Below are 27,746 nucleotides of genomic sequence, written 5' to 3'. Positions count from 1 at the left end.
TGGGTTATCAGGTTTAATCACATTTGTCTGAGTCTCTTTTCCCAGAGGCAGGGGATGCAGTGCACTAAACTATCTTTCTAACATCCTTTCCCCACTCAGAATTGCTATTCTGCCTAGGAGGCTTTTAAAATGCATCTCCATGTTATGCACTTAACAGTATCTAGAAGACAGTTGATTTTTCCTTTCAGCAATGCTGCCCTCTAGTGTTCTTAATTATTCAAATCATGTAAAAACCCACCTCAGCCATCAGCATGGTTGTTTCCTATTAGTAAGCTAAACACATTTTTCTCTGAAATAGAATTAAATTTTAATTCATGGCAACATGAATCTCCAAAACTGCAGCCTCTTGGTTCTCCTGCAATTTCTCCCTGCTTTTGATGTTGCAGCCTCCTTCCAGGACAAGAACTCACAGTGTTCTCTTTTCCCAATTCCACCAAGCTTTTCTCTTCAGAGTCAAAAGCTAAACAATGAGGAAAAAGCCACCAGCAACAAAAAGACCTGGGGCATTGGAGTGCCTCGCAGAGGCTCTCCTCACCTTTTTCTCATTTCTCCTACACATCTCACGCCTCCTTTTACACTTGGTTCACAGTTTATTGAGACTAGAATTCATCAAACAGGTGCTCCCGTGTCTTCCCATGATGAGTTCTACAAACCTCCCTGGGTCCCATTATCTTCACAAAAGTGTCCTTCTTACCTCTAGGGGCTCTGTCCCTCCTCCCTCTCCCTTTATCAAGTCTGTCTCCCTCTTCCATCCCAGCCCCCAGGCCATTTCATCAATAACTCCCTCTTCCTAGGTCACTCCAAATGGCACACAGGCTTACTCTTAATGTCCCGTGACCCTGAATATCCCTTCAGCTCCTGTCCTATTTCTCTTCCAAACTTATTGAATGCATTGTCTTTAAGGCCTGTCCTTCTTCCACTCATTCTTCCATTGAGTGGCTTCCAATGGCGCCAGCCTTGCTTGATCCCATCACGTCACTGACACTGAAGCTGCTTTTCTCACGGTCTGCAGTGGTCTCCCTACATATGGCCAAATCCAATGGACACTGTTTGGGGCTGTTCTGACACAAATGTCCATGGCGTTCCACCCTGTGGGCACGGCTCCCTCTTGAAGTGCCCTCTGCTCTTGGTCTGACACATCCCTGTGTGCCGGCTTCCCTCCTGCCCCTTTGGTTGCCGGCTACCCAGCATCCTGCATGAGTCCTCTCTCTCACCCCTGGGCTGGCCATCAGAAACTCTTCTCTTTTCTCTCTATAGACTTTCCTTACAAGGCTCATCCATTTTCATGAATTTAAATATAGTCAATAGACTGGTAACTAATAAATGTATATACCACCTCTGGCCCAGTTTGCTCACTGTCTTATTTATCCAACTATTAAATATCCACTCGACATCTCCCCTTTATTTTTTATTTATTTATTTATTTTTTGAGATGGAGTCTCGCTCTGTCCCCCATGCTGGAGTGCAGTGGCACGATCTCGGCTCACTGCAAGCTCCACCTCCCGGGTTCACACCATTCTCCTGCCTCAGCCTCCCGAGTAGCTGGGACTACAGGCACCTGCCACCACGCCTGGCTAATTTTCTGTATTTTTAGTAGAGACGGGGTTTCACCATGTTAGCCAGGATGGTCTCGATCTCCTGACCTCGTGATCCACCCGCCTCGGCCTCCCAAAGTGCTGGGATTACAGGCATGAACCACCACGCCCCGCCCGACATCTCCCTTTTAGTATCTCACATGCACCTCCATTTTTCCCATGTCCAAAGAAGAACCCTTGATTTTTCTCCCAAACCTGTTCTTCCTTCAATCTCCCTTATCTCTGTAAACAGCCAGATATCTGGGAAACAGCTTTAATTTATCCCTTTCCCTGACCACACTCAGTCCATCTGTAAGTATTGTGGATTCTGCCTTCAGCATATATTTTGAATCCATCCACCTCTCTCTCTGTTTGCCACCACCACCCTATTACAAATCACCGTCATCTCCTGCCTAGAATACAGCAATACCTTCCTCAAGCTCTTCCTACTTCCTCCAGTCCTCCCTGTTACTAATGATTCTCCACAGCACAGAGACAGTGTTTTGAAATGCAAACTATATTCTACCATCCCCTTACCTGATAAAATGTTAATGCCTTCATTAAACCTTGAATAACATACAAATGACATGGTTTGCCGTCTGCCAACTTTATCTCGTACCCCTGTCCTCCTTCCCTCCCATTGCTGGGACTCGCTAAGCTCTGTCCTTCCTCACAGCCTAGGCACATACTATACCATCTGCCTCGAATGCTCTTCCACTTTCTTCACATGGATGGCTCTTTTTTTCTTTTTTATGCCTAAACATGATTGCTCTTTAGTGAGACCTTCCTTACTCCACTAAATACATCTTCTCTTTCATTTCCTGTCCCAGTCCCCGATGTTATTTTCTTTATAACACTTTACATTTTATAATGACTTACTTGTTTACCTCTCCATCTCTCTCTCAACTTGAAACTCTCTGAGTCCAGGAACTTTGTGTCTGTTTTACTCACAGGAGAACTCAGCAACCAGCACAGTGACTGGCAAATATTAAGCTTTTAATACTTGTGTGTTGTATAATTGAATGAATGTGCAGGAAGAATCACAACTTCCACTCCATCTTCACTGCTCTTGTCAAGGACTCCCACACGCCCAAGCCACCTGTCAGCATTCTGTGCCTGTCTTACTTGATGGCAGAGACAGAGTTAAGGGAGAGACCAGGTCCAGTTTATTCTCTGTTAACCTCTTCTGTGTTTATCAGCATGTTTGATTCACCACAGTATCTCCAGCACCCAGAACAGCAGACACCTAATAGATACTGTTGATTGGCTGAACTCCCAGCTCTGAATGACAGGATGTGAAGGGAAAGGGAGCTGGTGCAGTCATGGAGACATCCAAAGACAGAATCTATCTGGGGCAGAGATTCATATCATTGTTTTCAACTTCTGGAAATGTTTATCATAGGCACGCATCTCCATTTGTATAATAAAAGAGAAGAAAAGCAGTTCCTTAACACTTTTTTAATCATATGTTTTATAAATGGAGAATGAACTTCATAGTTTTCGTTGCTGGGCAATAGTTTGATATTCTAGAGTCTTTCTCCAAGAAAAAGAAAACTATTTTGCTTATAAGCCAGCTTTTACCTCTGTTGGACACACAATGGTGAATGAAAGCATTTCCATCTTCCAAAAAAGAAATCAAGGGCAATTAAAAATAGTTTTTAGAAGGCCGGGAGCGGTGGCTTACGCCTGTAATCCCAGCACTGTGGGAGGCCGAGGCAGGTGGATCATGAGGTCAGGAGATACAGACCATCCTGGCTAACACGGTGAAACCCTGTCTCTACTAAAAATACAAAAAGTTAGCCGGGCAGGGTGGCGGGCGCCTGTAGTCCCAGCTACTCGGGAGGCTGAAGCAGGAGAATGGCGTGAACCCGGGAGGCGGAGCCTGCAGTGAGCCGAGATCGTGCCACTGCACTCCAGCCTGGGCGACAGAGCGAGACTCCATCTCAAAAAAAAAAAATAGTTTACACCAGCCAAACAAGCAAAGAAGCTAAGACCCTGACTCTGGCCATTTCATTCCAAATCCTGTTCCCTATCAATCTAGACAGTGCCTGCTCATAAGAAATAATAATAATAATAAAAAGAATACATCTACTGCAACTCTACTTTGAGACAAGGATTTGGTCCTTCTGAAGGGCATTTAACTGACTGGTATTACTGAGAAATAAAAAAGCCCAAGGCCTGTGACCCTTTGAAACTGTCGAGTGACCTGGCATCCTGAGTGTTTAACTGACCTGCTTTGTAGAAGAAATCCAACCCTGTCTGTGAATTTTAACTAAATTAAACTTGAGGGTCTCCATGCTCTCTTGTTCTGCAGCACATCTGGTGCCAAGAGGATTTGCTCAGCTCCATCCTCTGGGGAAGGGATTCATTATCCTGTTTAGGAAATGTGATGTCGAGCTGCATGAGGCTGATGAGCACACTGGGTGGGACCACAAACAGGCCCCAATGAAATCAATTATGTGGGCGTCTTAGAACAAAATTTGGTTCAAAGTGATCAAGGACAGGGTGTGTCATTGCAAGCTGTGAGCCACGGTGGCTTCAGCTGTTTGTTCAGCATTTAATATGTTTATCTTTCTGCTAAACACGTTGTTGTTGAATCACCTCTCTTAGAGACCCATTCTGTGTGGGGCCCAGCTCTGCAAGTCCAATATACAAAGACAAGCCTTTCACCCTCAATGACCTTACATTCTACAAAGTTAAAACAAATGCCTTCTCTTACTTTTCACTTGAGTGAGAAAGGTACTCAGGCTCTTAAAAAGGTGAATCATGTATTCTTTATTAGGCCAGGAATCATCAAGCACTAAAAGTAAAGAACTTAAAGTGGTCATTATATTTTCAATATCACTTAGTGTTGTTGCTGCAAATGGAAAATGGAATGTCAGTTCACCCAAAAGTACCATCAGCCTCCAAACCATCAATATTTCATATCAGACTATAATGTTGTCACCAATATTAGGCTAATTTTATTAAACAAACAATTGCATTAAGCTTCTAAGCTTTGGCTAGAGAGGTAAAAATCGCATAACTTTGAAAAGTAGACAAATTCATGAAATGCTGTCTGTTTGACCTTCCACAGAAATTGTGCGAGCCATGACACATGTGATAAACCAAGGCATGGCAATGTACTGGGGCACCTCGAGGTGGAGTGCTATGGAGATCATGGTAATTTAATTTCTATTTTTAAATGGCTATTGAGTACCTTATTATTGCTTTTCAGATGCCATCCATAAATTGCAAGATCTTTTGCAAACTTTTCTCACAATCACTATGGTACTGGAATTCTAGAATCAATTCTATCATTACAGAGATGGATATTGGAGCCAGAGCTCATCCGTTCAGAATACAACAGAGAATACAGTGTTCTTTGGTGGCAAGAGGGTAAAGTGAATTTCACAGCTAATCAGATATATTAACAGAGTATTCTAGTTTTCTTATAAAAAACTGTATTAACTATACTGTTTATACCAAGCTAATTACAGATACTTTTATATGTTAGTCTAAGTCTTATTTCTTTAGGAACTTAAAAATAGTTAAACTACATTTTCTTTATCATAGTGTACAATTCACACCTTGACTAATTTGCCCTGGACTTAACTCAATCGAAACCCCTCAAAGAATTAATAAGGGTTTCCTACATTTCATATTGCTCTTAGTGAAATCGGCGGTGACAAATTTGCTTATTATTTGGCATCCTCCATGTTTCTTGGTTTGTACTGATTTCACCAAAGTAAACATTTCTCATGCATACAAATTACAGCGAAGCCTTATTTCTCATCAGTATAAATTCGGTTGTAATCTCATTCCTCCCTAGGAAGCCTATTCTGTAGCAAGACAGTTCAATATGATCCCACCGGTCTGTGAACAAGCTGAGTACCATCTTTTCCAGAGAGAGAAAGTGGAGGTCCAGCTGCCAGAGCTCTACCACAAAATAGGTAATCTTCAAAATAAAAGCTACTGAATATTTTTAACAAGAGAAAGATCACTGATTCGGGGAAAAAAATAAAAACAGTGTTACTGAAATGCTTTCCTAAATGTCCCTAATTATCATAGACATTGTAAGAACCATGCATTCCAGAGATTGTAGCAGAATCAAAATGTAGCAGAATCTGCATTTAGTCTACTGGGTATCACTGATGAAAGCCAAGCAGAGTTGTAAATTGTGACTGGTGTTTCAGCTGTACTCAGCAGGTGTTCAAAAAAATGCATACTGAATAAAAGGAACAACCAATGAATAAATTCATTTTTCATTGGTGCTTGCTCAAGTAAACAATGACTACCTTTCAAAAAAAATCGTGGATATATACAACTGTATCTACTACCCTGGCCCTGGCACTGAGTTAGAAATGGGAAATTCAACAACTAATAAGTCGGGCACTACACATTTGTGCAGATAGAACTAATGCCTTCAGAGAGAGGGGAAATATATATATATATATAATATACCCAAGAAATGTAGACATTAGGAAAAGATGAATAAGCCACATTTTCAGGCTTATTTATCAAAAGTTTCCAGAGATAACTTTCTTCCTAAGAAACAGAGGTTCATATGAGCAGGAAAATTCTGGGAAAAGGAGAAAAAGATAAAACTTCAACAACAACAATAATTGTTATTATTGCTCTCACTTATTGAGTGTTTATTTTATACCAGGTGTGTGCTCCTGCTGTGTACCAGGCACTATGTTAGGCACTAAATGGACAAGGACAACAAAAATTCATGGATGAGCCACATTTTTCAGGCTTTCTTATATGCACTCCCAAGAACTGACAGTCCATGTTTAATTGGTTGATTAAAGAATGAAACACAATTTGTAAGCTCCTAAATTGTAATGGAAAAAAATGCATGCTGATATTAACTCATTTATCTGGCCAGCTTTTCCCTATAACCTACCAAATTCTTTAGTGACTACCGCCCTCCCCACCAACCCACCTTTTGATCCCAATTTGCACAAGCAACTTTCTAAGTTTTTTCTTCCGTAGGGGTTGGCGCAATGACATGGTCTCCACTTGCCTGTGGAATCATCTCAGGAAAATACGGAAATGGGGTGCCTGAAAGTTCCAGGGCTTCACTGAAGGTATTTTTCTCAATGTCTAGAAAAAAGCCTGGGGGTAGGAAGGAGGGAAGAAGATTGATAAGAACAGCTCTGCAGCGGCCTAAGGGCTTCCCAGCTCAGGCAGACTGTGTTGCCCGGGCCAGTGGCCCCTGGCAGGTTCCCCTAAGCCTTCTGGAGGTCTTGGCTCCTGGCCATGTATCAGTCAGCCCTTCATAATCTGACTGTGTTGAATATTCTCTTCCTCTGGGGACTGGGGAAAAAGTGCCCAGTGACCTGACTGGACTTACAGGGCTCGAATTCTCACATTGTTATTTATTCTTATATTAAAGAAAACATTCCATCATTTGAAACTGATAAAATACAAAATCTCTTTTCTATATACGAGGATTCTTACATTATTTCCTTTTCTTGACAAAACAAAGTGTAAGCCATAAAGGCTTAATCCATATGAGGCCAACAGTTGTAGCTGAGTATGGCTGACACTTTTTATTGTGTGTTGGGGGCAGTGGGTTAGAAGGGGAGACTTCAGGAGACAGATACATAGCAAAGCTTCTATCACTTAAAGCAGCTTAAATTCTGCTGTGAAGCAAAAAGATATTCAAGATCATTGACACAAAATTACCTCCATTTAGGACATCTTGATGACTAATTTATTGGAGAGTACTCCAAACATCTCTCCTTATTAATAACAACATGCCTGTTTTTAAAAACTTGAGAGAATGTGTAATAACATTAGAATCACAAATTACTCTGTATTGTCAAGGGAGAGAGAATACAGGCATTTAAAAAATTAGATAAACCAGAGTCCTTCTAAGAGGAAGTATAAGCCTGACACAACTTCTTGCCTCCATCAGCACTAAATTATTGGGAAAACAGCTGAAGTCAAGTCTGAACCACCAATCCTTTTATCATTGTGGCTGTGGCCACTGCGAGCTTCCCTAATCAGAACATTTTCAAGGCTCTAGGCCTTTGACTTTCCTTTCTGTCTGTAACAGTTGAGCTTTGGCTTGTTTGTTCTCTAAAATAATACAACATAAATATGTCCTAAAGCATGATGACATGATCCTATTTCTAGTTTTGTATTATTACAAAAAACAATTTTCCTAGAATATTAAATAAGGTCTTGCTTCTGAAAATTAAAGATTGTTCTGAAACAAGTCTAAACAAGTCAACAAAGACAGACTAAAAGCATCTTAGGAAAGAAGGTATAAAAAGAGGAAGGCAAGAAGGGAGTGAAGAAGGAAGGAAAGGAAGAAGGGAAGCACTGAGAATTACAATTTTACTGAGTACCTACTATCTGCCAAGCACTGAGCTAAGTGTTTTCATTCATCAACTTTTATTCTCACAAACAGAATGGATACAGGTGACTTTTAGTCAGTTGAGCTAAGCATGTTGTCATATGTTCTTTCAGAGGCTTGCTGAAAAATTCAAAGCATTTCTATATATGCTGAGTGTTTGTTCTCACAATAATCTGCTGAGAGGCAGACCATTTTCAGAAGCAGAAACTAAAACACGAAGACCTTAAATAACAATCCAAGACCACAAACTCGTAACAGAAAAGGTTGATATTAGAACCCAGGTCTCCTGGCTCTCAGTTAATTACCTCCCTCAAAGACATCTTTATTTCTCTTTAAAACCAGGTTTTTAAAGGAGGAAGAAGTAGCTATGCTGTATTTGGAGTGCATGATTGTCTAACCTCCATCACTGTTTGAGAAAAGCTTGCAAACAGCTGCAAAAGCTTTCACAAATTCACTAGTGAAAGGAAAAAGAAAAAAAGAAAGAGTAATGAATGTTTGAAGGTGGCTAAGCCCAAAAGCAGCTTGGGAAATATTTTTATTGGTGACTTTTATAAAGTCAACTCTGTATCTACTGGAAAATCCTTAACAATAAACATTAAGCGCTCTCAACAGATGATAGGTGGCCGATCACAAAGTATGCTTGCTTCTTTAGAGCTCTGCAGACTCTCAAGGCTCTACATTATCAACCTGAGTGCTTTCGGAGTAATATATGTGCACTTAGGAAAGCCACTTGAGTATAGTTACCAGAGCAAAAAAATAAAAAGTAAAGGAGGCAAGTATCAGAGCAACCTTTGGAGTGAATGAGAATGCCATGAAAGAGAAAGAAAAAGAAAGAGAGAGAGAGAGAAGGAGGGAGGGAGGGAGGAAGGAAGGAAGGAAGGAAGGAAGGAAGGAAGGAAGGAAGGAAGGAAGGAAGGGTTAGTTAAATGAAAAGATAGATATCTGGGCAAGTAGATAAATAAATTGGTAACATTCATCTTACCCTCAATGAGAATAATAGTTTATGTTTCACATTGGCTATTGTTATACTGATAAGATTAAGATGTTAATATTTTGCATCTGTTGTAGTATTGAACTGCAGTTGAAGGATAAATTAACTCAGCATAAAAAATATCTATCTAGGGCTCTTTTAGAAAGTAACACTCTTTTTCTGGATTTTCTGGGCCCCCTCATCTGGCCCCACTACTCTAACAATGATTTCTAAATTTGTGTTATCAGCTCTGACTTCACTGCTGAACTGCACAGCACTCCTTCTTTGTGTCTATTAGACATCTCCAAGTGGAAGTCCCATGGGCATCAGTCATGCCTAATGGAATCTATCCTCACCCCCAGAACCTGCCATTCCTTCTTGCTTAACAGTGCCTCCACCCATCCATCTGGTTATCTCGGTCAGAAGCCAAAGCATTATCTCAGACTGCCTCCTTTCCTTCCTTATTCCTGTTCAACAAGGCACCAAATCCTCCAGACTCTATCTTGACTCTAAGATCCATCTTGTGCACAGCGCTTGTTTAGATCTTCATCATTTCTTACCAGATTTACTGTAGTAGCTTCCCATCTGGACTCTGATTTCCTCCCCTTTTCACAACTCACCACTGTGACCACTTAATCTTTTTAAAATATTAATGTGACCATATCATAACCCTGCTTAAAATCCTCTAATGATTTCCCAATCATTGCTTATAGGACAAAGCCATAACTCCGCAATAAAGCATTCAAGGAAATTCCCTTGGGATCTAAGTTGAGCCTATTTTTTTCATTTGTGTCTCCCATATCATACTACTTCATTTTCCATGCAAATGCACTGTACTCTCCTTTGCCTCCCAGAAATGTCCTTTTTTTCATTCTCTTGTGGAACCCCTTCTTATTGCTAAAGACAAAGCTTGGTTGTCTTCTTCTCTATGAAGACTGGCCTAACTTTACAAAACTGAGCTATTTGTACCTTCTCTATTATTCCATGAACACTTCTTACAGTCTTCTAATTCTCTGGTTGCGAGTAACAAAATCTGATCAGAGAATGGGGACTCTATTGGTTCACAAAGACAATCCTTGGGAAGTATGGAGTGGCCTCAGCAATGACTCCATCCATGGACTTGTACGTTGTCATGACTTTCCATCTTCTCTATTTCCCTCTGCATGTGGGTGTCATTTTCTTCTACTATAAATGAGGCCAGGAGCAGGAAAACTGGTGGTTGCAGGCTTGCATTTCTAAAGGCATGTAACCTAAGATAAAAGCGATCTTTTCTTTACCAACTTCAGTCCAGAGATGACTGGTCAAGCTTAGGTCATGTGCCACCCTGTGAGACCAATAACAGTGGCCAAAAGGGTAAGGTACTATGACCAGCTCGAGTTATGCACCATCTTGTCGTGGCATTTTCCATTAGAAGGCAGTAAAGACATAGCTTATAAAGAAATCATTGACAGAAGTGGAACCCCAACAAAAAAACACTTCCCATGTTACTAGGTAATGATTTGTGAATACATCTAGGACAGAAACTGAAACCTGCTCATCTGACTCATCACAGAGCTTGATGAGTACATAAGAGGTACCTGAGTCTTTGTTAAATTAATTTGATGAGCCATAACAAAATCAATAAAGTCTGATCAAGAGACCAGGTGTATAGCTTTTAAATAGAAATAAATAGTGCAATAAAATTTATTGGCAGCTCCTCCCTGTTGATGGCAAAATGCTTTCTAGAAAAATTATAGGCCAGATGTGGTGGCTCTTATCTGTAATCTTAGCACTTTGGGAGGTGGAGGTGGGCAGATCACTTGAGCCCAGGAGTTTGAGACCAGCCTGGGCAAAATGGTGAAACCCCATCTCTACAAAAATACAAAAAATTAGCCAGATATCATGCTCACCTGTAGTCCCAGATACTCAGGAGGCTGAGGTGGGAGGATCACCTGAGCCTGGGAGGTCAAGGCTGCAGTGAGCTGAGGTCATGCCACTTCCCTCCAGCCTGAGCAATACAGTGAGACCCTGTCTCAAAAAAAAATTACAAAAATATGTACCCCTCTGTCAAAGAAAAATAAGAAGCACGCACACCTTGATGAATCAAAGTTGGGGGAGAGAGGTGGTCCAAGTATGTCAAGGGTTCATGTTAAGAAACTAAGCATATTGTACATTATGGTAAAATTTCAGAAGGCAAGTTTTCAGCTCTAGCATTTTACCTAGAGATCTCAACCTCAACAGTGACTTTGTTTTTGTTTTGAGTCAAAGACTTTGATGTTTAAGTAGAAATAGTCAACGATCTTGGTTGTTAAATTATTCTAGACAGTGTTCAGAACTGAAATGTGACTGATTCTGTCCATGGCTCCAGTTTCATCCTGAGTTCAATCCAAGATTAACTAACAACTAATTAGGGATTTGGGGCAAGTCTCACAGACTATTCTCACCCCAATATCAGTACCTATGAAATAGGGACATATAAAATCATCATAGCATTGGGAGAGGGCAAAGAAATCGGCTTTAGGAAAATTTAGAGTTTTGTAACATACATAAAACTAATAGCCAACTAATCTGTGGAGGAAAGCTCATTCAATTGTCCCTTTGACAAATATTTAGTGAGTGTACCCAGACTTTGTGCTGAGTGCTGAGGATACAGGGATGAATGGGACAGTCTCAACCCTCAAGGAGTAGCTCCAGGATTTGTAAGAGGGATAGACATATGAAGGGGTGAATTATGAAATAATAGGGAATCCACAAGCCCTATGGAGTCCCACAGGACTGCTGGCAGAGTCACACTGCATTGGAGAGGAGGTGTCATGATCAGTCTGAAAAACGGGAAGAGATTTATTTTGACCCCACGGAACTCTGGTTTCTCTGACTCCTCCCTGACCACCATATTGGCTGAGACCCTCCTCCTTGCCAGCCACAAGTGTCAGAACTGGAGATGCTGACATGAACAACAAGCCATCCCTGGCTTCTACCTGCTAGGTTTAGAAACACCAACATGTAATCAAATCATTGCAGTGAAGTAGGGTGATAGAATAGGGTTGGATGAGGAGATTTCACTTTTGATTCATGGATTACTGCCCAGTCAGCAAGCAGGCTTTATTACTGCCACAACCACACCTACCTCCAACCTTCCTACAAAACACACTTGTTTGCTTCCATATTTAATTAACATTTTAATTAAGCCTCATCTCCTATCTCTGCTAACATTTTCTCATTTGTAAAGCAGTTAAAGCTGTTTATTTCCAACACACTTTTATTTCCTTTAGTATGAGGAAAGCAGTATAAAAACTATGCATCTACTTTTTAAAAACCCTAATCTGCTTGTATTTCCATAGGTTAAAGCAACAATGAGATTTATAGTGTTGAAGATGGAGAGATAGGGACTCAATAAATAATTGCTTGATTTTTGCTTTTTAATTTTTTTTTACTTTTGGAAGTCTGTCTCTGAAAATGGTGTGTGTGTGTGTATGTGTGTGTAACACAGATACATATATACACACACACATACATAAAACTTGTAACCCAATCCTAAGAAAGAGAATGCACTGCATGCAAGATTTCAAAAACGGAAAAGTTACAAAAAATTGATTGATAAACCAACCACTCTTCACATGCATGGTATATACTGAAATTCAGAAATTCTAATACTAATAAAAAGCAATTGTTCAAAAAGCAGTTGGCTATTAGTTTTCAATCTTTGTTAGCTGGTTTGAATAACATTCAGAGATATTGGTCCTCTGAAAGATGTTATGAAACTTTAGTGAGCATTGGTGATGTTTTTCCCACTGAGGACACCAAAAGTAAGTTCAGGGACTCTCTGACATAGACAGCACTCTAGCCCAGGAAGTCTGCCCCGGCCCCAAGGCAATGTCCATTGTTTACAATGTCCACCTCATCACCACTGGCACCAACTGTCATCTCTGGAGAGATGCTCCAGGCCACCCTTCTTTTTGAAGAAGGTGAGGCTCCTCAGAGCTAAGGCTGGGAAAACTTTAGCCATCTCCCCAAGCAGGCTACCAGGTTAGGAGCCAGCCCATAAGCCTTTGAACTTTAGGAGGCAAAACTGAGGCAGCTTGCCCTTCTCCTTTTCTCATCGGCAAAATAACTCAAAAAATCACCATAAAACATAATGTGGTTACCCTTTTCTTTGGAAATATTGTCTTAGAATGATGAAAAAATGCTCAATAAACAAAAGCCAGCGGCCTATTGAAATCATGTGGGTGCAGTGTCCATGGCCCACTGCCTGTTGCAGAGCATTCTGCGGCCTCTGGGAAGATAAAGATCTGCGATGGCGATTATGTCACAATTACACACAAGAGAGAAAGTCCACATTGCCACACAGTGTGATGATTTTTAATTGTTTTCCCTAAAACAGACTAACACTCTTGCAAATACTCTTTTCCTCTGGGTGTTGCTGCTTGGTGCTCGCTTTATGTAGAAGAGTCTATTGTTCCCTTTCTCATAGTAAGAGCAGAGCCTTCTGGAAAGTAAGGCATTGAGAAGTTCTAAAAGATTTTTCTCTTTATATTTAGGAAATTAGGTTCATTTTGTAGTCTATAGATCAGGGTCAGTTCCTTCTCATTGGCTTTAAAGAACAGTTTCCTGTTTTGAGTTTCTTTACTTTTTTAAGTTTCAATAGTTATACAATAGGTAATAACATTTGCAAAGTCTTTATCTACTTTAAAATTTTAAAAACCAACTCGGTACCTATCAGTTATGCCATGTCTGCTTCTAAGAAGCAGCTGCAGAAGCTAACAACAAAGCCACATTATAAAAAGAATAAGAGATTAGCAGTGAATTGAAGGCAAGGGGGAGAAAAATAGTTAAACAAAAATGTAAAATAATGGTTTTCTTTGAGCAGAAAGCTTGGCACCCAGCTTTCTTAATAAAAAGGAGACATAATAGATCTTGGTAAATTGCAAATGCACTTTTTTTTTTTTTGCTACATTCTAAAATTGGGCTATCTCAATAAGAAACATTACTTCTTCTGTTGGACAGGCTAGGATATAAGTGCTTGTATGTCACGGTCAGGGTTATAACAACTTCTGTGCAGGCTGATCAATTTGAATGGTGAATATTAGTCAAAATCAATCTGTTTTGAACCAATAACCAAGGAGCAAGATCGTGAGGAACATTTCTTTGCATGAAATCATCCCTGTCAGTGTGAAACATAAGGGTCAAAAAATTCAGAAAATCATTATGAGGTTCACATATTTTATTGAATTACCATTCTTTGACATCAGATCTTTACCAGACATTAACATTTCAATGTTATGCTTTTCCCCAGTGCTACCAGTGGTTGAAAGAAAGAATTGTAAGTGAAGAAGGGAGAAAACAGCAAAACAAGCTAAAAGACCTTTCCCCAATTGCGGAGCGTCTGGGATGCACACTACCTCAGCTAGCTGTTGGTAAGAAAATTACTAAGCTATGGGGTGGTAGAGGGACTTCTGCTGAGATCATAGTTTTCTATTGCTGACCACACCCTTACCATGATAAAATGTCTATTGTAGGGACAGATGATCTCGGAAGCATAAACTCCTGCTAAATATAAAGTGAGTTATTTGAGGTTCCCCAGAATATTCTACATGATAGCAAATTTTTCTTACTTCTTTCCCCTGGCCCTTATAACATAGTTTAAATGAGAACATGTCAGTGATAACATACACTATCACAGATGTCAGGGGTGAACTGTGTAGTGACATCCATTTCTTCTGGCTCAAGTTTCTGTCTCTGTTGAAAACTAAGCCAGGGTTGGTGAGAGGCTGAGATACAGGGCTTGACAAGCCCAAGGCTACTGCCACATGAAAAGCTGGTCCTAGAGAAATACCTTCACCCCAAAAGTTCTTGAAGGCCATAAACATTGTTCTTCTAATGCTGTGGAGTCCATGAAAGGTCATGATTGCTGCTAACAATTGAAAACCACAGGTGGCTGGGCGCGGTGGCTCACGCCTGTAATCCCAGCACTTTGGGAGGCCGAGGTGGGTGGATCATGACGTCAGGAGATCAAGACCATCCTGGCTAACACAGTGAAACCCCATCTCTACTAAAAATAGAAAAAATTAGCCGGGCGTGGTGGTGGGCGCCTGTAGTCCCAGCTACTTGGGAGGCTGAGGCAGGAGAACCCGAGTGGCAGAGCTTGCAGTAAGCCCAGATTGCACCACTGCACTCCAGCCTGGGTGACAGAGCAAGACTCTTTCTCAAAAAAAAAAAAAAAAAGAAAAAAGAAAAGAAAAAGAAAACCACATGCATTGTTTGAGAGAAAGATAATATGAACCACGTTCAATCATGGGTGTTTCAGTCAACAATGGACCACATATATGTAGGTGGTCCCATAAGATTATAATGGAGCTGAAAAATTACTATTGCCTAGTGATGTTGTGGCTGTCCTAAGGTCCAAGTGCAATGAATTACTTGTGTGTTTGTGGTGATGCTGGTATAAACAAGCCTACTGCACTGCCAGTAATATAAAAGTCTAGCACACACAATCATGTACAGTACACAATACTTGATAATGATAATAAATGACCATGTTACCGGTTTATGTATTTACTATACTATACTTTTCATCTTTACTTTAGAGTGTTCTCCCACTTACTAGAAAAAAAAAAGTTAACTGTAAAACAGCCTTATGCAGGCCCTTCAGGAGATATCCCCCAAAGAGGAATTATTATCACAGGAGATGACAGCTCCATGTGTTTTACTGCCCCTGAAGACTTCCCAGAGGAACAAGATGTGGAGGTGGAACGTAGTGATAGTCCTGACCCTGTGTAGGCCAAGGCTAATGAGTGTGTCTGTGTCTTAGTTTTTAACAAAAACAAGTTTAAAAAGCTAAAAAAACACTTTTTAAAAATAGAAAAGCTTATAACGATATAAAGAAAATACTTTTGTACAGCTGTACAATGTGTTTGTGTTTTAAGCTATGTCATTGAAAGGTTTTTTTGTTTGTTTGTTTTTTGTTTTGAGATGGAGTCTCGCTCTGTTGCCCAGGCTGGAGTGCAGTGGCGCAATCTTGGCTCACTGCAACCTCCGTCTCCCGGGTTCAAGCGATTCTCCTGCCTCAGCCTCCTGAGTAGCTGGGATTACAGGTGCGCACCACCAAGCCCGGCTAATTTTTTGTATTTTTAGTAGCAACGGGGTTTCACCATGTTGGTCAGGCTGGTCTCTAACTCCTGACCTCGTGATCTGCCCGCCTTGGCCGCCCAAAGTGCTAGGATTACAGGCGTGAGCCACTGTGCCTGGCCAAAAGCTTTTTTAAATTAAAAGTTTATAAAGTAAAAATGTTACAGTTAGCTAATGTTAATTTATTATTGAAGAAAGAAAAATCTTAAAAATAAATTTAGTGTAGCCTAGGTGCACAGTGTTTACAAAGTCTATGGTAGTGTACAAGAATGTCCTAGGCCTTCACATTCACTCACCACTCATTCACTGACTCACCCAAAGCACCTCCCAGTCCTGCAAGCTCCAGTCATGGTAAGTGCCCTACACAGGTATACCATTTTATACCATATTTTTACCATACCTTTTCTATGTTTAGATACACAACACCATGTGTTACAACCGCCTATAGTATTCAGTACAGTAACATGCTGTACAGATTTGGAGCCTAGGAGCAATAGGCTATCCCGTATAGCCTAGATGTGCAGTAGGCTATACCATCTAGGTTTGCGTAAGTACCCATGATGTTCACACAATGAGGAAAATGCCTAACAATGCATTTCTCAGAACGTGTCCCTGTCGCTATGGGATGCATAACTGTATCTTATTTTAAATTTTCTAGTGACCACATTAAAGCATTAAAATGAAACAGGTGAAATTAATTTTAATAATGGATTTTCTTTAACCCAATATAGCCAAAATATTATCATTTCAACATGTAATAAATATTAAAAATTATTGAGATATTTTACTTTTGTTTTCTACAAATCTTCGAAATCCAGCATATATTTTACACTTAGAGCAAGCACATTCCAATTCAGGCTAGACACATGTTGCATGCTCAATAGCCACATGCTGCCAAAGGCTACACACTGGGCAGAAAAGCCCTGAGACTTCTGGTTCCCTTACTAGGGGATATTTGTCAGGTTCTATGGTAAGCACCTCAGGCTCACTCTCACTGTCTTGTCTCCTTCATCATCAAAACAATCCGCGGAGGTCTATACTATTACTAGTCATATCTTACCGATGCTAGTGGAGGATTTTCTATTACTCTCTCCACTTATAAATGAAGAAATGAGATAAAAGAATTCATGTGGTAGCTATGAGAAAGGAATAAAATGGGTGCTGATTCTAGACAAAACAATCCTAAAGATGAAGAAATAGCAGGAATTGGGACATATCAGAAACACTAATCCAGTGAGATAAAAAGCTCAAGATAAGGTCTATGCAAATAAAATAATTTAATAGAATATTTGTTGGTAGCTTGACTATTCAGAGTTTGGGAGCAGAGAAATGTCAGTTGCAATTAGCAGTCATAGAAAGATAGAAATGGGAGGTGGTTTTAGAAGGGGGAAAATGCCATGTACCTAAGTATGACTGTTGCTTTAATCCTTTCTTCAAAAAAAAATAAAATCAAACAATGTATTTAATGTTATTACTTAGCAACCCTACAGCTTTAACAAGCACAGTAAAACATATTAGCTATTTGACCATAGGCAAGTTACTTAACCTGATAGCAATTTTCTCATCTGTAAAATGGGTATAATAATACATATCTTACAAACTAGTTGAGTAAAGGGAAATTATATATATATAAAGGAAAAAGTAGGTGCTCAGTGAGTGCTAATAAAGATGATGATGTTTTTGCAAAGAGTAGACATGCAAAACTTGAAGTTCTGTCTGCTCTTAGCCATGGCAAGCAATCAGAGTAATATGCAGAGAAATATATTCTGCACAATCATATATGGTTTTTAGATAGTAACATGAAGTATTAAACTTAGCCCTGAAAGACCGGGAAGAACACTGTCTTTCTAGAGAGGAAATCTTTACAAGATTTAGACTCTCACTAGATATTAGGTATACATGAAATACCTTCTTTACAGGATCTGAGTTCAAATTAAAACATGCTTCTTTTCCCCTTTTCCTCCTTCTATCCTCTCAGATGTCTTTCTCACCTGTCACTTCTTTCTTTGTAAATAAATAATTTTGTTTTTAGCCACAAAACTCTCAGAATCAAAAGGGAAATTATTTCTAGGCATGTTATCTTTGATCTGCTAGGAGAGTGTGGGAGAGGGGAGATCTTCCGGCAGAAAGCAAACTACTTGAACCCAACTATGTGCCTGCTCCCCAAGCCACACAGGTATACTGGAGCCAGCATTCACACTTTGTTCTTAGTGAACAGGCTGGTGACACTTGGTTAGAGGTGCTAATTATCCAGAATCAGCTGCAGTTGCTACCATGGAGTTGACCAGCTCTGCCCAGTGGGTTCTCCTGTGCCCTACAGGCCCATTAGGGGAATCAGCTGTTGATGACCTCGAGTAGTCAGGTAGTTTATGGGCAATAATTTACCTAGAACCTGCTTTGTCCTCAGAACTACCTTTAAGGCCAAAAACAGTTCTCAGTGCAAAGCAGGAAATAATGCAGTAAAAAAAAAAAGAGAGAGAGAGAGAAAGATTGGATTGGTACTTTTATACAGCACTATTTTGTATTTTGCCCATGTGGAAATTCCGTGATTACCATAAAAGGCCTGGACATGGTAACAGCTTAAGAGTATCAGTTGACAATATGGCCATCCAAATGGGGGCAGAAGACATGCTTGGGGACATCCATCAATCATCCATGCCTGTGTTTATTCAACAAACATTTAATAAGTTCCTACTTTGTGCAAGACACTGGGCTGGTGGCTGAGCATCCAACTGCAAATAAGACACATCTCACAGCCTGGTGGGCAAGTCAAGAAAATAAACAGATAATTTTAATACAGGTCATAATACTGAGAAGGGAAGAGGGGATTAGGGAATTAGAGTAGGAGCTTGGAATTCAGGGAAGTACTTTAGGAGCAGGCAATATCTTTGGGGAATCTCAAATGATAGGCAAATATTAGTGAGGAAAAAAAAGGAAAAGGCAAAAGGACATTCCAGGCAAAAGGAACAGCTTGAGCAATATGCCCCAGAATGAAGGGAGAAGAAGAGAAAAGCAGCAAGATGCTTGGGGATGAAGAGGATTTAAAGACAGGTGAGTGCTCCTGAAGCACAAAGTTCAAGGCAGGGAGCCATGAAGCTGCAGAGGTAGGCTAGAAAATAAGGTTTGCCAAGGTAAGAATTAAGAACCTCATCTTACAGGACAATGAGTTATGTCAGGCACTAGCTAGGGAAGTGATATGATCAGATTTGTGTTTAGAGAGACCGCTACTGGCTGGATGAAAGCTGTATGGGGGAAATGTAAGGGGACAGTTCAAGCAAGAGGTAGGAAAACCAGTTATACAGGAGAGAGATGGTGAGGGCCTGAGTGAGGGCAGCGGTGACCGAGGTGGAGAAGACAGCTGAACCAAAGCAGTCATTGTCAAACTGAGCCCTGTATCCATACAATGGAATACTCTTTAGCAACAAAAAGAAATGGTATACGGGTACATAGTGCAACATGGAAAAACCTAGAAAACATATGCTAAGTGAAAACCAGACACAACCACCTATTGTATGATTCCATTTAGATGAAATGTCCAGAAAAGACAAATGTGGAGACAAAAAGTAGATTAGTGGCTGCCTGGTAATTGAGGTAGGGATCTTATTAGGGTGATGGAAGTGTTATAAAACTGCATTAAAAATGGTGAAGGTTGCACCTTAAAAATGGTGGTTGGTAAATTTATAAAAATTATTTAATGTACACCTAAAATGGGTAAAATTTTTGATGGGTAAATTTTACCTCAATAAAGTTGGTTTAAAAAAAAAAAAGAGCATGGTCCCAGATCAGCAGCATCAGCATAAGCATTACCTAGGAATGTGTTAAAAATGCACAGACCGCACCCCAGACCTGAATCGGAAACTCAGCGGGTGAGCCATAACAATGGGTGTTTCACAGGCCCTCTGGATGATTCTGATGCATACCAAAGTTTGAAAACCACTTGATTAGAGGAATATTTAGGAGGAATAATCAACTGGACTTAGCAGTTAAAAGGGAAAAGGGGGTCAGAACAGGACAGTTCTTAAAGATTACTCCCAGGTTTCCAGATTGGGGAGCCACATTGCTGGTGATGCCCCCAAATGTGACTGGGAATGCAAGAGGGCCAGGCATCATAGCAAGAAGTTTGCCGTGCCTGTGGGGCATCTAGCAGGAAGGCCCAGCAGACACTGCATCTACGAGTCCAGCAACACTGAGTTCTAGGCAGCTAAGGACTCAGATGTCCACTGTAACCACCAGCAGGCTCCTGGGGACCTTAGTTTCTGGACACAGCAAGAAGGTGACTGGGATGTGAAGATCAGTAAGGGAATCTGAACTGACCTTTTAGAAGTTTAAGAGGGAAAGAAGGTTGGGGCAGTATCTAAGCAGGTAAAAAGGGTCAGAGGAAACTTATCTTAGAATGGGAGAAATTTTAGCCTGTTTTGTTGACAGAAAGACACAGTAAGAAATTTTGAAACGGGGTGGTGGGGGCGGTGGGATCATGTATGAATCAAGTCCAAGAAAAGGCAAAATGGAGATATCTCCAAGGCAGAGTTTCGTCTTGGACAGAAACCGCACACATCCTCTTCTGAAACTGGAGGATATGGATGTGGATTCTTATGCAGTAGGAGAGTGGGGAATTAAGGAATATTCCAGTGGAGGGACTTGATTTTCTATAGACGTTAGGACAAGGTCATCTACTAAGAGTGAGGGGACAGGGGTTGATGGGATGGTTTAAGAGTACAGGTTTAAGGTCATTTTCGGGAAAAGAAAGATGACCAAGGACAAGAGTGAGGCTGGCCAGGCTGGCTGAAGCCAGCTGGGAGGGAAGACGTGAACGCACAGGGGCATCAGACCATGAACTGTGAGATTCTCTCCAGCACGCTCAGCTGCCCTGAAGTAGAAGCCAAAAACGCAGATGCAGTACTGCTGGGGATTTGCTAAGGAAGCGGAGGAAGTGAGGGGTGTGAGGGTTCATAAGAGAGTAATTTAGATCATCAACACAGGATGAATCTTGGGTTAGGAAGAAAGGGAGGTCCAGAGAGAGCTGCCAGGTAGGTGGGAACCAAGGAACCAGAAACCTAGAGTCTACAGGGGCTACAAGCAACAGATGTGGAAAATGAGACCATGAATACAATGGAAAGACAGGAGGTTGTGGGCCAAGGTAGAAACAGGAATCCAGCCATCTGCTGGTGAGCCGTGTTAGGTGTTTCCAGAACAATGTGTTTCTGGGGTGGGTAGCTGGATTGAATGCCCCTGTTGTGGTGACAGGGCCTTATGTGGAAAGCAAAAAGGCCTTAAGCCCCGAGCCAACCCAAATGCATTGAGTGTTAACTAAGAGACATACAGTAGGCTAGCAATTGGAAAACCAGCGGAGAAGCAAGAAAGACAGCAGTGCATCTGTGTTTTCTGCTTCTACTTGAGGGCAGCTGAGCGTGCTGGAGATAATCTTACAATCCATTGTCTGGAGCCTCTATGCATTCACATTTCCCCTCCCAGCTGGGCTTTGACAGATTCTGTCAAATCTTCTACACAACAGGGGGTGCTGCTCAGGTTTTTAATCCTAGGAAGCACTGTACATCCTCCACAAAAGAAATTAATAAATTTTGGCTGCAACAAACAGCTGTAGCAGGTGTTTATAAGCTAATCAGTGATTGGAAGTGCTTTGATAACCTGACCCCGTGTCCTCTCCTCCCAGCGTGGTGCCTGAGAAATGAAGGTGTGAGTTCTGTGCTCCTGGGATCATCCACTCCTGAACAACTCATTGAAAACCTCGGTGCCATTCAGGCAAGTATTGCAGCCCCTTCCGACACCAGGGAATTTAATGGTGCCTTTGAGGCTATCTCCAGGTAGCGTCCCATCTCTCCACCTCTCTGTCCTTCTGGGTGGGGCAAGAGTAGGGGGAACAAAGGCAACAGAACACTTTCCCAGTACATGGATCCAGGGTTGTCCTCTGCCTATGAACAGGCAGTATTCCCAAAGCTCATTTCTTGGGATGGTTTGTTTCTGTGGAAGAGTGCATTCCAGTGTTATACCCGGCAACTGACTTCCCAGGCCTCGCCATAAAAGCCTGCCTGATAACTTGCCTGGAAATTTAAGTCACAGGACAATATACATACATCATTTACTCATTTGTTCTTTCCACAAATATTGCCCACCTGCTGTGTGCTGAGCCCCTTCTTGCTGTTCCCTGAACATCTTGTATTCCCCCTCCCATGATAACTTTTATGATAATGTAGTATAACTGCCTGTCTCTCCTGCTAGACTGCAAGCCCTCTGAGGTCAGACCTGTGTCTTTGCTTTTCCACTGGTTTTCCAGTTCCTAGGGTACTTACTACATGTCCCTTAGTTAACACTCAAGATCTATTGAATAAATATTTGCCATGTTTTAAGAGAAATGGGCTCAAAATTCTATTTTGGACTTCCAGGATCACATCTCCCTAGAAGCAAATTTAGGAAGCCCATCCCTATTCCCTATCCCATGAAGACGGCCACTGGTCCAGGGCACTAGATGGGGCCTGCAGCCATATTCTGGGGAGCCTGTAGTGGCAGTGGGTGGGTTGAAAGGATGTTCCTGGGAGCTCTAAGAAGAGGGGTGGAGTTTAGTATCTATTGTGACCACCTCCTTTCCCCAAAGGCCACAACTAGTCCTGAGCCTGTCCTACTCTCAACCCTGCTAAAAGCCCTAGGAATGATCCTGCCCGCAATTCCTGCCATAGCCACTAGCTGCTAAGGTTATCCATTTTTCTCCTGCTCATGGAGGAAAAGAACTGTCTCACAGCTTCTTCCCTATCTACCTGTCCCTGCAACAAGCACAAAGCCCTGTTACCATTCCCAAAAGGAAACAGGTGGAGGTAGGGACAAACATGATTTAAAATCCTTTTTAAAAATAGCCCAGAATACACTGTGGAATAAATGGTATAGATCCTTGCCCACTCCCCCAACCTTTCTTAGGACTGTGCAGCCGTGTAATCACCTCTGCCTCTCTGCTTCTAGCAATTCCCATATCCAGCCCCGTAACTCCTACTGGATTCTGTGAGGTTCCCTCTACCTACATGAGGAATTCTCCCTCTTATGAATGCCACCTCTTATGTTCATTTATGCTCTGGGAAAAGATAAGGGCACACAGTGATGAGGGGACAGAACAGTTTGTACAAAAAAGAACTGAAATTCAATCCAATGATTTCAGTTTCACTAATATTTATGGAGCACTTATTCTATGCCTGGCATCATGCTAGGCAGTGGGAGGACTGAGATGAGTAAGAATAGGACCTGGCCTTCAAAGAGCTCGTGTGCTGGCTGAGAAACAGTGAATTAAAAAATCTGTCCCTTAATTCATTCAACAGATCTTTGAGAGCCTATTGTATACCAGGTACTGGAGATACCACAGGAAAGAAGAAAAACACTGTCTAACCTTAAGGGGTTTTTTACATGCCAGTAGGACAGGCAGATAAATATGCAAAATGATTTCAGGTTGTGAAAAGGGCTATTAAGGAAATCAATGTTTATTTTACTGAGACTGAGAAATGGGTGAGCCTACATTAAATGTTTTTGCAAAAAGCCCCTCTGGAATATGTTTATTCCGAGGGCTTCACATGCCTTCATTTTTTACATTCTTTAACAACCATTCACATGTCTTCACACAGCATGTGAAGAGTCCAGGAAAGTGCATTCCAGGGACAGGGAAGAGCAGTGGAAAGGCCCTGAGATGGGAAAGACCTTGACTTTTCCCAGGAACTGCCAGCTAAGGCCAATGTGGTCAACACGTAGTTGAGCACAGGGACAGCAGATGCACTGACGTGGAGAGACAGGCAGGGTCGGGTCTCGCAGGACACCATGGGGTTAGAGTTCATGCTACATGTAACAAGTCCTTGTGGAGGGTTTTAAGAGGAGGGACATGCTCCTATTTGAATGTTTGAAGGTCACTCTGGCTGCCGTGTGGAAAGTAGAATGAAGGGCAAGGGCAGTCATCCAGGCAAGAGGCGATTGTGGCTTGAATGAGGGTAGTGGCCATGGAGGGGGAAAGAAGTGGATGGATTCTGCAGGTTTGGGAAAGAGAGACACCATGGCTTGGCAGAAGAGGGAGGAATTGAGGATTCTTATCATGCTAATACAGGGAGATCACTGCCATTCCCGGGGGCAGTCATAGTGCCTAGGGATGGCATATGAGGCAAGTCTAGGGCTGAGTTTTAAAAGCTGTGGAAATAGGCAAGGCAGCTGACAGGGAAGGGGACACATTTCAGAGGAAAACTCTTGAGTAATTTTTCTTCCCAAAACATTTCCTCCCTAGCAAGGCTTTGGCTGGCAGCAGGATGAGGCTTTGCCTATCCTAAAGGGGACATTATCCATGCAGCAAGACTGCTACCATTGCGGGCTTACCAATCCTCCCCTGTTCTACTTCACCTCCCACATACCCAGCACTGAAGTCCACCCAAGGCAAGCTGTGATTGGGCCCCGCAACATGGTGAAAAGCAGACTGGGTGACTAGGGGTGCCCAGCAGTGGTGGGACTGGCTGCAGAAGGATGGAAAATATGGAGCACCAGCAGTTGTAAGAAAATATTTCTAGTAGGCTGGGAAGGCAGCTGCTTCAAGGGATGCCATGTGCCTAAGATGTGCAGGAACGAAGGGGCGTATGTAAATCAGAGCCTGACAGGTGGGAGAGACAAGAGGAGAAACCACAGCTGCAGGCAGCCCACCTTCACTCGCACAGGTTCCATCCTCGCCACTCCCACCTAAAAGGTGGGAGAACCACCCCTCCCCCTCCTCCCCACATGCCTTAAAACCCTTCTGAGGCTCCCTATCACCTACTCAGAGAAGGCCAGGCTCCACAGCAGTCGGGCCTCATCACTCTCCACCACACCTTCCTGGAATCTGAATCTTGAGCCACTCTCAACCACTCAGAGCTTCGGCGATAACAGTGGCCCTCTGCCTACAAACTGACCACTATCCCAGCCTAGCAAAATCCTACTCCATCCCCAAGTTCCAGATAAACAGGAACCCAATCCTGGGAGGACTTTACTAATGCCCAGCCAGCCCCAGCAACATTAGCCAGACCTCCCCCGACCTACCACCTATCCCAGGCAGTGTAACATCAAGTTTGCAAAACTAGTAGCCTGTGGGGTGTTTGTAAAATCTGTAGTTTACAATGTTTCAAAGTGGGGCTTCTCTTGAAAATTCTGGTCTTGTGATACTTATCTTGTTTTATTTGAGTACTTTCATGGTTTCTTTTTTTAATGTTTAAATCTCTTTCCTATAGAAATTTGTTTTGGTGTAATGAATGAAGGATTCTTCTCACAAGGCTAACCCGCTGTATTTTAGACAAAAAAAAAAAAAAAAAAATTCCAACAAATCCAATTTCTAGGTTTTTGGTCTCATTGTTACAATCTCATTTTAAATAACACATTAGCTGTTTGGACACTGAAATTCCAGAGCTAGTGGGAAACCAAATTCTTCCTTCAGCTTCAGACAGTAAAACATTAATCAGAATGAAGTTTCCCAGGCTGGCAGCTCTATTTTGCCAAACCCTAAGGCTTCTGAGGATAGCACTTGAGTGGAGACAAGGTCACCTTGGCCAGCAAGATTGCAGCAAAGGAAGAATGAGGTTGAAACCTCAGAATTGGTCGTCAGAATTGTATTTCACCACAGTCTCCACACAGGGTCAGACCTTTCCAGTGAGAAAGTCTGCCTTTGTCCCTTGTCTTATGGTGTAATGTGTACCCTTGGTCCACTTCTCACAGTAAATGCTAGCCTTGGATGAGCTCATCCTTTCCCAGGGCTTCAATCAGCATGTCGGTGCAAATGACTCACAAACCGTCAACTCCAGTCCTCCGGCAGCTACTAAGCTCCACAGCTGCACTTGCAGCTGCTCAGTCACTCCTAGGTGGATATTCCACAGGCACTTGACACTCAACACATCCTACTCCCTCCCAACTTCTTATTCCTCAAACTACTTCTCCTTTGGTTTCTAATATCAATAATCAATACCAATATACTTCTACTTACTCAGTCTTGACACCACCATCATCCCCCAAAATGTCTCTCAGGTCCACTTTTCTGCTACACTGCCCTAGTTAAGGCCCTATTGCCCGGCTTGGATTGTAATACATATCTAACATCTGTGTCCCCTTTCAACCTCCTCCAACTCGTCCTTCAAACTACCTCCAGGTGTCTGACAGGGTTACTCCTAGATCAGAAGTCCTGACAGGTTCCCCACTGCCTAAAGTGTGGACTCCATAAAATGGCATTCAAGGCTTTCCACACTCTAATCCCGTTCTTACCATCTGTATCCTGTTCTTACCATCCCCACACCTACACCAATCACTGTCTATTATCAATCACTCCAGTTCACTTTTCCATGCTATTCCATCTACCTGGGATGCCTGTTAAACCCCAGCCATCCTTCACCAGGGTTAAGACCACCAGTCAGAATAAATCTCTCCTTAGTCTCTAGACCTGTGCTGTGTACTACTATAGTTCTAGCCACATGTGACTACTGTATGCGGGAAAGATGGTGAGTCCAAACAGAGATGTGCTTTAAGTGTAACATGTTCACAAGATGTGATTTAGTACCAAAAACAACTGTCGAGTATCTTTTCTATATTGATTACATGCTGAAATAAATAATGTTTTGGACATAATGGAGTAAAAACATGTATTCACTGTTCTTTTTAAGGTATCTAATAGAAAATTTAAAATTACAAATGTGGCTTGCATTATATTTCTATTGGATACAGCTGCTCTATATTTCTATGAGCCTTCACTTATGCCTTTATGCCTTCGTTTATGCAGTCAATCAACAAGGCCCCTGACCTCAAGGAGCTTACAATGTGATGGTGTGTGTGTGGGGGGGGGCTTATATTTCAGCTGTGCTTTATGAAGATACATGACTCTAGATTACTTTGCTAAATATAGAGCACAAAAAAAACCGAATGATCAGCACTGCTAACAATATCCTTTGTACTTCTCCTCCTGCTCTCAGGTTCTCCCAAAGATGACATCACATGTGGTAAATGAGATTGATAACATATTGCGCAATAAGCCCTACAGCAAGAAGGACTACAGATCATAAGGCAATGCATGAACCACAGAAGCTGCATGGTTAAAATAGCGGCCTGTGCCCAGTACAGAAAGGTGTTACTAACCAGTCTTTTGAATCACTTAGCAGCTTGCTGCTCAACCTCTAGTGTCCCTCCCTGGATTCTTTGAGGTGTCTGCTGTCGCTACCACTGTGCACATCTGAAAACTCACAACCAAGAAAATCCATTCTATTTTCTTATCTTGGACTGGAGTCACCTATTCTTGCATTGCTGTATACACCTCATGCTTATGCAATGCGAAGAATATGGGGGCTGGGGGTGATGTACTACCTTCAGGCATTTGGTAACTCAAAGGCGGCTGTACAGATATATTTTTTCAAAAGAACAAAATCCACAGATGCAATGTGAGTTGCATAAGAAACATCGAGTAGATAGACTAAATTCATTGAAGGAAAGGAATTGAGAGATTTTTCTTAGGAAACAGATTGTTAAGTAAACAGTTACTGCAAAAAAAAAAAAAAAAACTATCTTCACTCAAAAGTCTTGCTTGGAAGAATAAGCAGAAATAACTTTATATATTCTTTTTCTATTTTCACATTCATACTAACAAGTTTTGTTCCATTTGTTATTCAATAAAACAAAAATTTCTAGGTATTTGCTTTATTACCTTTCAAATATTCACTGTTGCTTGGCCCCAAGAATGGCCTTGTACAACTTATCCAGAATGTCTATTAGGATT

General features: G+C 41.7%; 1 protein-coding gene across 3 annotated transcripts in view; it reads left to right on the top strand.

Moving 5' to 3' along the window:
• LOC116463592 (voltage-gated potassium channel subunit beta-1) overlaps nt 1-27,657 on the top strand; it is a 494,818-nt gene extending 467,161 nt beyond the window's left edge. For all 3 annotated transcript variants that reach the window (XM_058434750.1, XM_032146779.2, XM_032146780.2), the window contains exons 9-14: nt 4,651-4,736; nt 5,386-5,506; nt 6,552-6,646; nt 14,166-14,286; nt 21,669-21,757; nt 26,950-27,657. In XM_058434750.1, coding sequence (XP_058290733.1) covers nt 4,651-4,736; nt 5,386-5,506; nt 6,552-6,646; nt 14,166-14,286; nt 21,669-21,757; nt 26,950-27,039 — 602 coding nt within the window. In that variant the 3' untranslated portion in view covers nt 27,040-27,657. The remainder of the gene's footprint in view (nt 1-4,650; nt 4,737-5,385; nt 5,507-6,551; nt 6,647-14,165; nt 14,287-21,668; nt 21,758-26,949) is intronic.
• The last annotated feature ends 89 nt before the right edge of the window (nt 27,658-27,746 follow it).

The sequence above is a fragment of the Hylobates moloch genome, unplaced genomic scaffold, assembly GCF_009828535.3.
Source record: "Hylobates moloch isolate HMO894 unplaced genomic scaffold, HMol_V3 SCAFFOLD_43, whole genome shotgun sequence".
In the NCBI taxonomy this organism is placed as follows: Eukaryota; Metazoa; Chordata; class Mammalia; order Primates; family Hylobatidae; genus Hylobates; species Hylobates moloch.
Note: the sequence above shows the minus strand (reverse complement) of the source record. Positions and strands in the feature narration are given on the sequence as shown.